The 15,831-nt window shown below is 33.5% G+C and overlaps 1 protein-coding gene across 1 annotated transcript; it reads right to left on the bottom strand.

Moving 5' to 3' along the window:
* Window positions 1-807: 807 nt before the first annotated feature.
* Window positions 808-9,151, bottom strand: LOC7484105 (uncharacterized). The gene is made up of 12 exons (XM_052449794.1): window positions 9,029-9,151; window positions 7,091-8,492; window positions 6,769-6,776; window positions 6,129-6,362; window positions 4,577-4,637; window positions 4,391-4,489; window positions 3,697-3,791; window positions 3,380-3,493; window positions 3,051-3,118; window positions 1,868-1,978; window positions 1,214-1,442; window positions 808-1,030 (listed from the first exon to the last, which is right to left on the bottom strand). Exons 1-12 carry the CDS (start codon window positions 9,095-9,097, stop codon window positions 920-922), a joined length of 2,601 nt encoding a protein of 866 aa, XP_052305754.1. The 5' UTR covers window positions 9,098-9,151; the 3' UTR covers window positions 808-919.
* Between the last annotated feature and the right edge of the window lie 6,680 nt (window positions 9,152-15,831).

Here is a 15,831-nt window from a genome sequence, read left to right as displayed (position 1 = left end):
AGAAATAAAACAGAGGTGCAAATCCCTTGTGCTTCCTTTGTCCTGTATGCAATGATTACTCTCATGGAAACCACCATGCAAACTTCATGTTACTTTCTGCTTTATTTATTCACACTAACTATTCAACGAGTTCACATTACACTGCTTTAAATCCTTAAGTCTAATGAATTAATGAAGATACAAACTCCAAAGAAAATCACTTGGCCAGAAATAACATACTTCAGTACTCGGGTCAGCAGCTAGCATGGATAAAACTATCTCCTTCCTTGTTTGAGAGGGCTCTGACGTTGCTTCCCATCTGGCACACTGTAACTTGCAGATCCGTTTGGCTTTTGCACTTGCACCAAGATGAAATCTTTAATCTAACAGAATTGATACTGGAAGATGCAGTCTCTGTGTGATCTCTCGTTTTCCTTGTAGTTTTTTGTATTTCAACACATGAATTCTAGCTAGTTGGTTTAACAGACCCCGACTATGCAGTTACTCTCTGCTTTTGGCAAAGAAGTGGGCTCATCAGCTTGTGATGAATTTCATATTAAATATCTGGATCTCGTGATGTCTTCAAGCAAAGTGTACCAAGTAGTCAGGAGAACATGGATACAAATTCGATCAATCTGGTCTACTGAAATTAATTTTGCTAATAAGAAATTGCAGAGAGATGCTTTCCTTTAGTCATTAGCTTGCTTGGAATGGAAGAAATGCCAGACTTCCCAATATTCAAAGTTCCAGTACTTCTGTTTTGGTTGCTCAAATACTCTGGTACGGATATAGTCCAATCGATTTTTTATAAACGAAAAAGAAAAGAGATTAACTTCAATTCTTTGATTTATTTAAGAAATAAAACCATTACAAACCAAATATTATTCCTGCATACATCAAATTGTTACACAACTGTTTGTAGATACACAAGAAGCCATAGCTAACTTGGAGATAGAAAGCGCACCCTAGCAAGTGTGAATTCTTTTCCATCTATCCAAACACCAGTTTGTGACCATTGCACATCCTCCCAGTCAAGATTCTCCTCCAATACCTGTTCAAAATCACAGATGTTGCGGTCAGCCTAGAAGGATAAAAAAACTGAAGAAAAACGTAACTACAAGCTGACAATATGAGTTTCTTCTGCGGTCTCCTTATTTGGCTTCGTGAAAATATGCCAAACTTTAACATCTAAATATGAAGAGATGTTTCAAGGAAAGAAATTGAAATGAAGTACCTCAACATGTTCCAGGGGCAATGGGATCCCAACTGACTGCATGACCTTCTGCGGTAGTGGTTTCTTACAGCGAGACCACCGGAATACATCAATAAGAACATTATCAAAGTCGTGCTTCTCACCGTTTGAGGAATGTGGGTGGTGATTATGGATCTTATTTGTCTCTTCATGCACCTGAGAAGCCTGTGTCACTTTCACCATTTTCTCTCCTGTAAAACAGAGCTCGTACCTTCACATAAGAAATCAAAAATTCAGAATCAGAACATCACTAAGAATTCACCACGTGAACTTCATGATTTCAATACCTCAGACTTGCACAAAAAAAAAGTTCGTTTACTAAATATTTGAAATACATAAACCAATGTAATTTTGTTTTCTATGCATGGGCAAACAACAAAACAAATAATGCCTGAAATTACAGAAGTCATCATCAAGAAATTCTGTGGCAACTTTCAGCTAGTTATGAAAATCATACAATACAGAAGCTAAAGCAATTTTACTGTAAGACAAAAAAACAAGTTATAGAAAGAACTGAAAATCATACACAGAAGCTAAAACAATTTTACTATAAGACAAAAAAATGTGCCTCCAAAACCTACGTGCGGTATCAAGCTAGAAAGCACAAAAAAGAAGAAGAAGAAGAAGAGGGAGTACCTGCATGAATGTGTTTCTAAATATAGAACTTCTCCCTTTTTCAAACGTGCAGAAGTATAGAGAGGCTTTTTCAGACCTTTGTCAGCAACAATACTAATGCTGTATTTTATCCTGATACATTATGCAGGCATAAAAATTGAAACATTAAACATTTTACCAACATACAAGTCAAGAAATACGAGAGAGTTAATGGACAACAGCAGCAACAAGAAAATTGGAAAATTGCAAACACCTTGCAAGGCAATGAAAATTAGTGTCCACGTAGATAAACAAAAAGGATAAACACTTAATGATGTCATGGGAACATTCTAAACTCCAGTAAACTGTCATGTAAACATTCCAAACTTCAGATAAGCATGTCTATTGGTAGGAAACTGTGGAGAGTTGATCGAATGAAATATTAGAACAGCTATATAAAACCAAGATCTAGGGTTAGGGCACGTATAGTAAACTAATGGCACAACAGTTGTAGAAATTAATAGAGGATATCTGTTATGTGTTGCTAAGAAAAAAACTTAGAAAGCCTTTAAAAACTTGGTAGCTATTAGTTTTCATAAACCAGAAAAATCCCATACAGAAAACAAGAATAATTCCCTAGAAAGCTATCAACTTCAAAACAATAAGATGAAACAATTGATGCCACAGCAAATTTAACGGAATTTGTTTGGGTGGATATGAAATAAACTCTCTATGAGATCTAAGTTGAGAGTTGTTCTATATATAAATGTTCAAGCCCTTCTTTTCCTTTTCTGTTCCCTCTACACTTGATCAGAAAAGAGAATTAAATCCAAACACAAATACCAATGACCTATTTTACACACAGCTATATGATAAAAGATCTAAATTTTCATGTGAAGAAAAACTTGTTACATCACCGAGTTGAAATAGGTCATCATCATCTCTTTATTGCAGCCTTAGGTGCATTAAAAGCAAGATCCACAGGTCAACGACTACTCGCACAATAGACAAACATATGCACTTGAACACACATGCAGTTGACATTTTCATTAATAACTACATGATATGGATATCACTATTAATAAAACACAAAGCAAGTTTCTTCCAAACCATTTTGGATGATGGAAAAATTAACTTCTACTTTCCATAAGACAAAAATCTCCAAGTCCATACAGATCTGAAAAATTGCAGCATATCATAGTTATCAAAAAGATCTAGAATCTACCAGGGCTCATTGCAAAGGTTGTACTGTATTGTAACTTCACGTACAAATCTCTGTTGCCGCAATGCATTCTGAAAGAGAAAAGCTGTCATAATGTAAGTAGATCCAAATAACAGAAAAGTGCTTGGTTACAGAAATATTTTAGCTCTTTTTATTAGTAGCACAAACATGCGATTATCATTGAAATAAGCAAAATCATAAAGAGTAAAACATTTGCTCAGAGCTCTACCTCAGATGACAGTTCTACTAATTGATATAGGAACAGTATACAGAGAAGTAAAGAGTAGGAACATAAACTCAAAGGATTGTGGAAGAAAATGGCAATGTCATACCGAAGCTGCAGCACGGGTAGTCATTGTCCGTTCAACAGCTACAGGAGCAAGAGTAGGTTCCACTGCTGATGTATGTGTAAGACAGGGCTCAAGATCAATGGTTCCACCTCCTTTCTGAAATAAACAAGAAATTAGAAATAACAATGATTGAAGGCATTTCACGACTAGGATTTTGTAGGATAAAACAAGCAGCAAGCAATATTCATGAAGATGGTAATAGCAATGCTGCTATGACACCCTCAGACATTTCTGAAGGTTCTTAATGAATTGCAGAAAAATGGTGACTAAAACTACAATTGCGAAAAAATTTCCACCACCTTCACGATGCAGCAACGCTCAACACGGTAGCTACAACCAATTCCAGCTCCCCAGGCACGTGAACGAACATTATTTCTCAGCATAGAAATGTAGCCTAATGCACATATCAAAGTTAGTGTTAAAATTCCACACAAGTAAAGCATGGATGGTAAGGACACACATGCAGAAAGGCAATGCTAGCAAGAAAAAGTTAAGCGCGTACGTCATCTAAGTTTCTCATATAGCTTTATACTATTAAAGGAAGTATTGTCATCTTGACAATTGACAAAAGAGCACAGTTCAAGCATGTTGGGTTTTTTAAGAGCTCAAGTTATCTTGTTTGGAATGTGTCTTTGCATCCTTGTGATTCACTTTTGCAAATATGGATCTGGATTATGCATGATTTTGATGTCAGCAAAATCAATTATACAAGGCCAATCTCAGACACCATTACAAAGTTGACTAGGCTTCAACCAAAACCCAAACTACTCAGACCATCTAGGTGATATCATTATTTTCACAAACTTCCAACATAAGAACTTCAAGAGACAACACAAATTTCATTCTGAAGTAAGATGTAGAGACATAAAAGTTCAAAAGGATAGCTGTATCCAGATTTGTAACATTTACATGAATTATTTGACTGCATGGTCATGATGTGAATGTGTTTAGAAATGGCAGCATCATAAAGAAGGCGAGATAGAAGGGGCTTACTATCTTGTGGAGGCAACACTCTGATAGTAGCACATAACTCTTGGATGGCAGGTGGAGGAGGAGAAGCAGTGGGACAGAAGTAGCCTGTATGCATGAGAACTGCAACAAAATTGCAGCATCAATATTGTTTCGGTTCACATATAAACAAATTCTACAATTGCTACTGTTCATCATATCACAGCATACCAGCGACAAGATCAGAGTCATTTGTGTATATATCTGTCCCCCATAATTGTCCACCTCTTACCTGCACTTAATAAACTTAAAGACCTAAGCATGGGCATACTTATCTAATAGCTAATACCCAAACATGAAGGCATCAAACTATGCAGAGCAGAAATCCTGTAATATTAGAGCTAGCATGTCAAATAATTGCTCTTATAGAGGCCTCTTCTCTTCTAATGAAAGTTGACCATCTGACAATTCACAGTAAAAAATTGTACACATCAGAACATAAAAGGCACCCACATAACATACAACTTATCTACCAACAAATTGACCTTAAAATTTAAGAATACCTGTATCTTTGAAAGATTCGGTTTGCAGACACAACACACATAAACATATAGAAGGAACCGAACCCCACACAACCGATCTCATCATTCAATTCTAAACCTCCCAAAACTTTCGGATAAAGGCTAGTTAAATTCACGTAATCAAACTAATAAGAATCGGACTCTATGAAGAAACCCTTATTCAGACAATGTAAAAAGGTTTGAAACTTTTTAAGGAAGCTAATGGAAATTCCATTGGTTGTTAGAACCTTACCATTCACAATTTGAATATTTCGATTCATTGAATATTACAAGCAACTCAAAAAATAAATTAAAAATAGTAAGCATAATTTAGAACAGATAACTTTTTAAGGAAGCTAATGGAAATTCCATTGGTTGTTAGAACCTTACCATTCACAATTCGAATATTTCGATTCATTGAATATTACAAGCAACTCAAAAAATAAATTAAAAATAGTAAGCATAATTTAGAACAGATAGTAAGAGTCAGAATGTTGAGGCTAGAGTTCACGGACGACAAACCTTTGGTAAATCTTTCTGTTTGAAACTTAAACCAATTATAAATTAAATTTTCATAATAGAAAGGGAAGTGACAACAGCAATTTTCATATTGGAAGGATTATTACTTTTTTATTAAAGCCATGAGATCTGGTAGTTTAAGTAGTTAGATGATAGCTTTAGAAGTATTATAACTTCCTGTGTCATTACAATGATCACGAAATAGCAATATGTTGAATTTTTTCGAACTTTTAAACTTCTGAGTCTTTGAATGACTTGGAACTAATAAATTAAATGAACTGATACATTTTAGGTTTAATAACTTAGCATTTTTTATTTGTTTTAGAAGCATGCAGTATGTAATCATCCTTGGACAATACTGGCAATTAAAAGTTCTGACACCAATGCATCCTTAGAATTCCCCACAAGCTCCCACGCAAGAGACAATCAATATCTTGCAGTAAGATAGAAAGGCATGGTCAAACAAACAAAAATCAGATGATGTAATGGGGAGTCCACGGCTCAAAGAGAATATCACTAACTATACCCTCACCTCTGACCCCCTTAGCATTTGTGCAAGCCCCATGGAGCCAAGAGACATACAATTCCAAGATAGTTTAAGAACACATTAAAAAGGAAAGAAAAAAAGACACATGAGATAAGAAATAAATTATATGATGAAAACAAGCAAAAGCATCAACTATTACATACAGCAGCAAGCTTACTTGGCGATTTGTAGCAGTAATATGTTCTGCTGGTATTTGAATTTCAAGAGTGGGGCCCTTATGGCTGCTTTCACTATTTTTATCAGATTGAGATGCTTCATACTCCTTCCATAACTTTATCAGCTCTTGCATGCATTCACTAACTTTATAAATGACAGAGGATACCTCAGATTTGCCTGGAGCACCAGAAGGTAAATTCAATAGCCATATAAAGGAAATCAAGTAACTTGTGAACTACGATGTTATCAAGTTATTTTTTGTATCATCCATCAGTAAGCACTAATATGTTTACTAATAGAAGTAATTTATGACACAGAGACCACGAGTTGTTGACACAAGCTACACATTTGTTGTGACAAAGAAACCTAAAAAGGCCCAGAAACTACCAATTAATAGAAGCTTGAGAAAAAATTATACAGCACAAAGAAGAAAAGAAAGGGAAAAGGGAAATATGAAAGCTAACACCTCATTCTGGCATATCCAATGCATTAGGAGAGTGGAAAAGGAAAGAAGTAAAAAAAAATCCAATTAAGTAGTGATAGCTAATGATTTCAGTTTTAGCATTCCAATCAGTACTCTGAAGGAGATCCCATCATCACGAATAAATTTCCAGCTTCATAAAATGGACATGACAGCTTACCTCGACATCTGCAAGATATAAAGGAACTTGGTTATGATGAATTTAGACTATAGTTTACTCTTGAATTATTAAAGTGGAATGATGCTTAATTTAACCAATCTAAGAGAACCAACATACTAAAGAATACATGACAATGACAAATTTGGTTAAAGGTTTCAGCAACAATAAAAGTAATTTTATCTTTAGAAACTATCATTGTAGGATAAATCTCTGGACACTTAGCTCCAATAATAGCAGTTTCCACATTCATATCAAATATTTTAAAGCAAGTTTCCACACGGTAACGGTCAATAATCCAAAATCAATCATATGGATAACATACTTCCAATTAAAACAGCAATTAAGAATTGAAGAACATACCCCTCACAGTCCTGAGTATGGGAACTAAAACGGGGTTCACAATTTACCACTTGGGGGCTGCCCCTAGGCCGAAGCATCCTCTTGCGCTGCTCGACTCCATAGTTAAAAACTCCTCTTTCCCTTTCAGTTGCAATTTCACCATCTGCACATCCATCATCAGATTCTTTCCCGCACATCGTGCTGCCCTTCTCAGGTCTATCTCCTTCTATATCAGCTTCTCTTTCTTTCTTTTTATCTTTAGCTTCTTTATCGACATTTTTCCAGATATCAAAATCTTTCTGTTTCTTTGGCTCCAAAGCTGGATTTTCCTGTTCTGAAATTCTGACAGATCCATCCACAGACTCCTTTTCACTGTGCAAACCCTCCTTTTCAGCTCCAGTTCCTGATTCTCTTTTCATGTGGTCCTTCTCCCTCTCTTTTAACCTTTCCCTGTCTTTTGACAGATCCTTCCTCTCCCACTCCCACCTCTCTCCTTCTCTCTCTTCCTTCACCAACTCTTTTCCCTCAGCAATACTGTTGCCTACTTGCATACTTCCCCTTCGTTCACTTCTTTCCTTATCTCTGTCTCCCCATTCCCGGAGCTTCAAATCTTTCCTCTTCCTATCCTTGTCTTCAAATCTATCCTCACCTTTCAATTCAACTTTATTTTCTCCAACTGCCTCATGAACTTTGGCATGATCCCTCTCCTCAATACTAACGACTTCCTTTTCAATCTCAACAGGGCCTTGGGAATTTCCACGTGATATATGCCAAGGATCCACATGTACACCTGCAGATTCCAAACATCTCTTTCCCCTATGGTATTCTTTTGGTTCCTTCCAATTCACCTGACTACTTGCAGGACCAAAACCATCCTTTTCTATCTTCATGTCATTCTTCGGCTCAATACGAGCTTCTCTGTCATGCTTTACTTCTTTATTGTCATCCCCTCTACTCTCAAACCTCACATCCTTTTCATTTTTAACACTTTGTGAATTCCTCTTTGCCTCGCCGTACATCTCTCTTGCATCAGTCCTTGGCTCACGGTTTTCAATCCGGAAGTCTCTGCAGTCCTTGGAATCCCTTGATTCAGGCCTTCTTTCAGGAGCAACATTCAAACGAGAATCCATGTGTGATTCATTTGAAGATGGTGGGATTCGATACATCGAATGCAAAGGTGATCTTCTATCTACGTCTCGAGACTCAGTTCTGGGAATCTTAGCCACCCTAGCATCTGGACCCATCTCATATGGTAGATGGTACTCATTTGAAACCCCTGATGTCAGCTTAGGATACGAACCTGTATCTTCATGAGGAGGGAATTTCAAAGAAGAAGAATGACCACCCTCTTCATGCGATCTTTTAACAGGAGCACCACTCATACTCTATATCACCAACTTAACCTAATAAGAAATCAAAAAACAAAACAATAATCCTCTAATAAATCGAGCATTCACCCCCCCGCCATCACAAAATAAGAATTAACTTTTCTTCCAACCAACCGAAACCCTCCAAATCCAAGTACAAAAAAAAGAAAGGCTTTAAACTAAAAAACACCAAAATGGAGTATAGACTGCATCAAAAGCTTGAAACAATAAAACTATACATAAATAGTAAACTTTAAAAATTCAACAATCGACAATGGCAAAGGCTTAAAACTTTCACACTCTCACGAATCATAAACTTGAAATTGAAACTCCTCCTCTCACAAATTACAATGAGAGGAGAATAAATCAAAAAGACTTTCAAAATGGACCCCCTTTCTCTCTAAAAAACTTAGGCTTTGAATTCTAAACACAGATCTTCGATAGAGCAATCTTTTTATGGAAACCAAAAACAAAAACCCGAAACATAAACCAAACAAATTACTCAAAAACATTGAAATGGAAAAACTAAGAGAGGGTTTAGTTAGTTTATGTACCTTTGTTGTTGCTGTTGTCTGTGTCAATTCCCTGTCTGCTTCTTTTTTTCTTTCTGTGTCTCTCCACATTTGCTCTGCTTTTTGCTTTCTTCTGGACGCTAAGCTTGAGCTGAAGGTAAGCCGAATCCATCTATTGCCTATTGGGCTCACACTTATTTTATCCATTTACAGCCCATAGAAACAAAAGACCATTTATAATACGAGGAATAAACAAAAGGCCCAACAGTCGATCATAAATTAGATAGATTAATCTGAATAGACTCAGATTAATTTAAAAGTATATTATTTTAAAAAAATTAAAATAATTAAAATAATTTTTTAAAAATATAAAATAAAATAAAATAATATTTAATTTTAAATCTGTCACAACCAAATTCTAGATTAACAAGTAACTAGTTTGGCTGTTAAACAGATTTATAATATTAGAATAAATAATTACAAATTCAGATTAATCATGGATTAGCATGATAATGTATGACTTATAACTTTTATTCTTTGTTTCCTCCACATTTAGGTTTATTTTTATTTTATTTTTATTTTTCTTTGAAATGATTCATATGTGCTGATTTTGGAATTGGATGTAAAATAGGATTCCAACTTTGAAATACTTTAGTATTAGGATGACACTAAGAAACCCAAACAAATCACCCAATTATTAATTCAAAACAATATAGTGGCAAATCTTGTAACTAATTATTAAATAAATTATATTTTAGCTATATTTATGTAATGATTTTTTTTATGTAATTTGATGGGCTTTTTAACATTATTCATGGTGGATGATAATTTCACTTGACTTGGAAGGTATTCAATTTCATTTAAGTTGATTGTATGAGACTTTTAGCGACAGGTTTTTGATCTCATCTTATTTTTAAAAAATTTATTTTTTATATTTCTTATTATCCATATCATATTTTTAAATCTTAGATTTGTATGATAAGTTGACCCAGGACCTAAAGCAGTCCAAATTGAAAAAAAAATAAAAAACAAATTGGTTAATTTAATCAAAAAATTAAAATAACCCGATAACCCGATTAACCCGGACCTTACTCAATCAAAATTAGATCATCAACTTGTTTGTTTTTTTATCAAAATAATATTATTTTTATTTAAAAAAAAATAATATCAATCTGAGTTTACTCAAGTTAAATCTTTTTTATATCACCCAAACATGGTACTGGTTCGATTTTAAAACTAGGACACAAATAATTAAAGGAGGAGGAGGAGAAGGAAGAAGAAGGAAAAAAAAAAAGGAAGAAGAAGAAGAAACTCTTAACGCATCACTCTCATCAAAAAATGATTTTTTGAAACCGAAGAAACACACCAAAAATGATCTGAAATCGATGTAGTAGCAACTAGCAAGTGTTGTAAATAATCAGAAATCAATGTCGCTTTCACTATATCAATCCAACGAGTCAACAACGGTAAGAACACCCAAGGAAAACTAACCCAGCCGAGTGAAGATCTGTACAGTTGTTGTAAACAATCGGAAAATTGGTGGCATTTTTACAGTTGTGTCTTTTGGGCCAAGATTTTTTTGTTGGCCCAGCAAAAGAAAACAAAACTAATTTTTTGTTGGATTGATCGGCCTTCTTATATTGGGCTTGATCCATTACTATCTGGCCCAACAAAACAAAACCTTACTGAAACCCAGAGTCAGAACCAAAGTCAGAGTAATTTTATTATACTCAAAAAATAATTAGTGGTACTAGTAGGGAGTAATTTGAAAACTAAATACATAATGCCTGCCGTTTGTTCTGCCTTCTGGTCTTATTAGTAGGGAGTAATTTGAAATTGGAACCATAACAAAGTACTGATCTGTAGATATCTGCTAAGATTTTGGCTAGCTTGACTCGGCCTTTCATTGTGAGCCATCCATCTGCCATGTAAAGCAATCCTAGCCGTCCCTTAGAGAAACTCTGAATTAACACCCCTCTCAGCCTCAACCCGATCAACAGCCTTCTTTCCCAATTCCTCTTTCAATTTTGTTTTGCAGACCCATTTCCATGCTAGAACCCTAGCTTGCTACGTTCCACCCCTCTTAAAAAACCTTCATGGTGAGGGTAAAGGTCACTCGTTCATTTCTAACTAATTACTTTAAAAGTTTGTAATTACTTAAATATATTATAAAACGAATATTTATAACGTTAAAAAAATATATCATAAAACAGTTAAAACTCCCTCTTAAACACTTCCTAAAACAATGGCAGACTTGATAGAACAAACTTGATTTTTTATATATATTTGCAGGCCGAAAAGAATATGCAAGTGTCATGATTCAATTTTCGAATAAAAAATAAAAAATAAATGAATAAAAAAATATTTTAGAATGGGGTTAAGACAATACAAATTCAAAGTTCAGGGATGAAATTATCAAATTTAAAAGTTAATTGATCAACAATTAAAGAATTAATAAGTTTGAGAATTTAATTAAAATTTGGATTAGTTTAATTAATGAAATCAGGAGTTTAATTAAAGAATTGATAAGTTTGCAGACTTAATTAAATTTTAATTTAATTAATTAAAGAAATCAAAGGTTTAATTGAAAAAATACCAAAGTTTGGAGCTGATTCAAGGTAAAATTGCAGGAAATTAAAGTCTAAAGACCAAATTGAATAATCCAGAAACTCAGGACTGTTGTGTAAATGGCATTATAACTCAGGGATTCAATTGAAATTAATCCAGGGGCAAAATTAGAAATTGATTATTACTGATTAGGGTCCCAATTGTTAAATTTAAAATGTTTAGGGGCCAAGGTGAAAATAGTCATTTCCAAGGACACAAATGGCACCGTTTTGAAGCACTGTTCATTATCCCTTTCATTTCGCGCGGAGAAAGCCGATTCAACAGGGATATCTGCAGCAAATTCGATCCAATCGCGGACCACGTATCCTGCCCACGATCCCGTCTCCGAATCCACTACAGTCCTGCAAGTGCAGGACTGTTAACGACAGGGGGGGTTGGCAGGGGCCGGGGCCCCTGCAAAGAATTTGTTTTCCAGCCCCTCCCATAATAATATTAATATATTTAGTCTAAATAATAAAACAACTAACATTTTGGCCCTTTCATTCTATTTTCTGGTTCCGCCCCTGGTTAACGATCACTGACACTCTCTGGCCTTATAAAAGGCCAGAGAAAGACGCAGAAAAGGGGAGAAAAGAAAAGGAGGGAGAGCACGAACGGAAACAAAAAAACACAGGGGGGAGAAGAAAAGAAGAGAACAGGGAGGAGGAAAAAGATAGACAGAGAGAATATACAGAGAAGACAATAAAAAACAGAAGGCCACAGGAGAACGAAACACCCACAGAACAGGGGAAGGACAGGAAGAAACCAATCAGAGAAAAGCAAGAACAAAGGAGAAGGAAAGAGAAAGGAGCTTAGCCGACGAATCTTCCATCACGTTTTCATCTTCAGAGCTACCAGGTAAGTCAACTTCTCTTTCCCCGCTTTTCATTTTAATTCACTGGTTACTGTTTACTTTGAATTTTAATTCGCTTCCCATGTACATTCTAACTTAATTCCTTTATCCGCTCATGCACGCGCGCGTGATTTAGTTAACGTTCTTGTTGCCCAGCCGGGTCAGTAGCTTGGGCTAGTGATCAGTCGAGTCAGAACATCCTAAAAAATTATTTTTTTTTGGAGAAAAATAAAAAATATGCATGCATTGATTTACAATTATTTTACTGGTTTATTCATTGACGCCAGAGTCAGAAATACTATTTATTTTTATTTTATTTTTTGTCAAAGTTGGAAGTATATGTAATTGAATATTCACTCACGTCAGAGTAAAAAATATTACAAGCAAAACATCATAACATAAACCAACAAAGTGTTAGCAATTTAAGACAAAACCAACAATGTAGTCTGCCTGAAAAAATTTTGGCCCTGTTTGTTTTTGTATTTCAAAAGCGTTTTTGAAAAAATTTGAATTTTTTTTTATTATTTTAAATTAATATTTTTTTGGTGTTTTTATATTATTTTGATGTGTTAATCTTAAAAATAATTTTAAAAAAATATTATTTTAATACATTTCTGATAAAAAAATATTTTAAAAAACAATTATGATTCTTATAAATTACTCTGGATTACTTTGTGCATTTCCACAGCCATTCTAAATTATATAATTACCTCCCTGTTTTCAAAGTTTCAACTACAACTGGGTTCATACTTCACATGTAACAGGCACCGATTGACATGGAATATTCAACAGCTTGTTCCTGGAATATATTAAAATGTGTTCGTGCTACAAGAATAAATATAATTTTTAATCCATAGTTAGGTTATAATGAAATTTAAAAAACCCGACGAAAGTTCAGGTTACTGTGCAGATTAAATCTAGAAGTTGTTTTTCAATTTTATTTTTTATTTTTTATTTTTTAATTAGTTAGGTGGGTCTTGTTAATATGTAAATAGTTTAGTATGTTATTTTTAGAACAAATTAGTTGTTTAAGAATACATTAAAATATTTTTTTTCATTACAATTTACAATAATAATTTCAATCTTAGAGCTCGAAAGTCTGTTTGTTTACATGGTTGTTTCTGTTTTTAAAGCAAACCACAACAAACAATTGTTAGGTAAAGTAAAAAACGTAGTTTATAATTTATGGGGCCCAGTGCATTTCGCATTTAAAATGCAGGTAAATTCAAAGCAGCTTCGAGCTGCTTTTCTTCTTCTGTGCAAAGTGAATTAAATTCACTCATACTATTCACGTGAATAGTAATTTTTTTAAAAAAAACTAGTGCTTAACATTATTCAATGACATTATATAAATTAGAAGGAGATCGCATGATGGTGTAGCATTTGCAGAATTTGATCGTAATCTTAATTTTATTCCTGATGATATTTTACCTGATTTTGTTGCACGCTCAAAAAAACATGAAACTGTAGTCCTTGTCAGATGAATTTTGTATGTAATGGAATTGTAGATAGTTTAATGGAACAATAAATTTTTTTTATATAAAGTATTATTTATTTCATGATGTAATAACAGTAGTTAAATTTACAATATTTAAATTTAAAACCATCAATATATATATTAGTTATTTTATAATCTCAATTTAAAAAGCATTCTAAACCAAACACATTAAACTATTTTTTGTTCAACCTCAATTTTAACCACAGTTTTAACAAAACATATATAAATATCAAACCAACCTCAACTAAAAGTGTTTTTATAAAACAACTTTTTTAAAATCACAACCACAAAAGCTACCATAATATCAAACACACTTGTTCCCAACATGCATGCTCACAGGAAGCCCTCGTTCCCAGCTGGGAAAATCCCTTGTTCACGCACCCTGCCTAGCCATGTTTATAAGATCATGTTTATTTTTGTGTTTTAAAAATATTTATATTTTTTTAATTTTTTAATTTTTTCAAATTAATATTGGTGTTCTCATATTATTTTGATGCTTTGATATCAAAAATGATTTAAAAAAAATAAAAAATATATATTATTTTGATGCATTTTCGAGTGAAACACTTTAAAAAACAACCGCAATCACACTTCGAAACATACCCTAAAAAAAACTACACCAGAAACCTAGACTTGTTTGGTATCAACCCAAACAAGTTTGATATTATGATAATAGTTATTTTTTTAGAGTGGTTTTTTATTTAGAAATGATCAAAATAATATTTTATTTATTTTAAAATTTTATTTTTGATATTAGTACATTAAAAAATAAAAAATAATAATTTTTTTTAAAAAAACACTTTTAATAAAATACAAAAAGAGAGTGCCTTTCATCCACAGTTGCTCAACAATACAATAACCCATCGAATTCTTTTGCTTTGGCTACATGACGCGTTAACGTGATTGACTAATGCTGACTAATGTTTCAAAAGAAAAGAAGAAGAAGAAGAAGAAGAAGAAGAAGAAGATTCATTCGCCTCTATTTTAAATATTTTCTGGGGCCATTCTTTCTTCTGTGCTATTAGTTTTTTATTCGTTTCTGATCGCTTAGGGATTAATAAATAAATCCTCCTTTTCCTTACCATTTTGTTCTTCATTGCCATGGATTCTTCCAAGCAACACAGCATGCTGGTTATTAAATCACCAAGATGGTAATTTTTGCATATTATTTAACTAAGTTTTCTCATCGCAGGAAGTCATGATCCACCAGTATTCTTCCAAGCAACACAGCATGCTAGTTATTCGGGTCAGTTTACGTGTATTTCGACTAATTTCACGACCCCTAAAGTTAATGATCATATAAACCCTGATGTTTATGAGACTTGAACTAGTAATCTTTACGGAACAAATCTAAAACTTGACAATCCCTTCAGAGTTAAAAGATTTTCTATAGCTGAGTGGTGTTCATGCAAATTAAGATTCTGGGCTTCTCTTTCTCTCTCTCTTTATATATCGCTATATGTTGAAGTTTTTATAAAGCCAAAACAACGCTTGGATTCCGTTGTATCTCTATTATATTTTTTTTAATATGTGCGCGTGTGTATTTCATAATCTTGAGCGCTAAAATTTATATGAAGCCAAAAAAAAAGAAGCTTACTTTTAATTATATTTCCATCATACCCATTCATAAATCAGTTTTTTTAATTGGTCCTCATGAAAAAATAATTAAAAAATATTTGTTTTTTTGTTGGTTTATGTTCAGTACCCAATATTACAACTCAATGAATCTTTTTAGAACACTAGTACAGTTTTACTGATAAAATATAACTAGATTATGAAAATATAACTAGATTGGTTTTAGAAAAATCATATCAAAATAATATAAAAATATATAAAGACATTAATTTAAAATAAAAAAATATTTTTTTCATAAGCATTTTAAAAATA

The sequence above is a fragment of the Populus trichocarpa genome, unplaced genomic scaffold (genome assembly GCF_000002775.5).
Source record: "Populus trichocarpa isolate Nisqually-1 unplaced genomic scaffold, P.trichocarpa_v4.1 scaffold_25, whole genome shotgun sequence".
NCBI lineage: Eukaryota > Viridiplantae > Streptophyta > Magnoliopsida > Malpighiales > Salicaceae > Populus > Populus trichocarpa.
Note: the sequence above shows the minus strand (reverse complement) of the source record. Positions and strands in the feature narration are given on the sequence as shown.

What these genes read in the sequence shown, in the direction of transcription:
- LOC7484105 (XM_052449794.1), bottom strand. Translation starts at nt 9,097, where the DNA reads ATGTGGAGAGACACAGAAAGAAAAAAAGAAGCAGACAGGGAATTGACA. An exon ending in CTACCCGTGCTGCAGCTTCG is followed by an intron (nt 3,119 to 3,379) that starts GTATGACATTGC and finishes TTTCTCTTTCAG; the next exon opens with AATGCATTGCGGCAACAGAG. An exon ending in TTAGAAACACATTCATGCAG is followed by an intron (nt 1,443 to 1,867) that starts GTACTCCCTCTT and finishes TCTTATGTGAAG; the next exon opens with GTACGAGCTCTGTTTTACAG.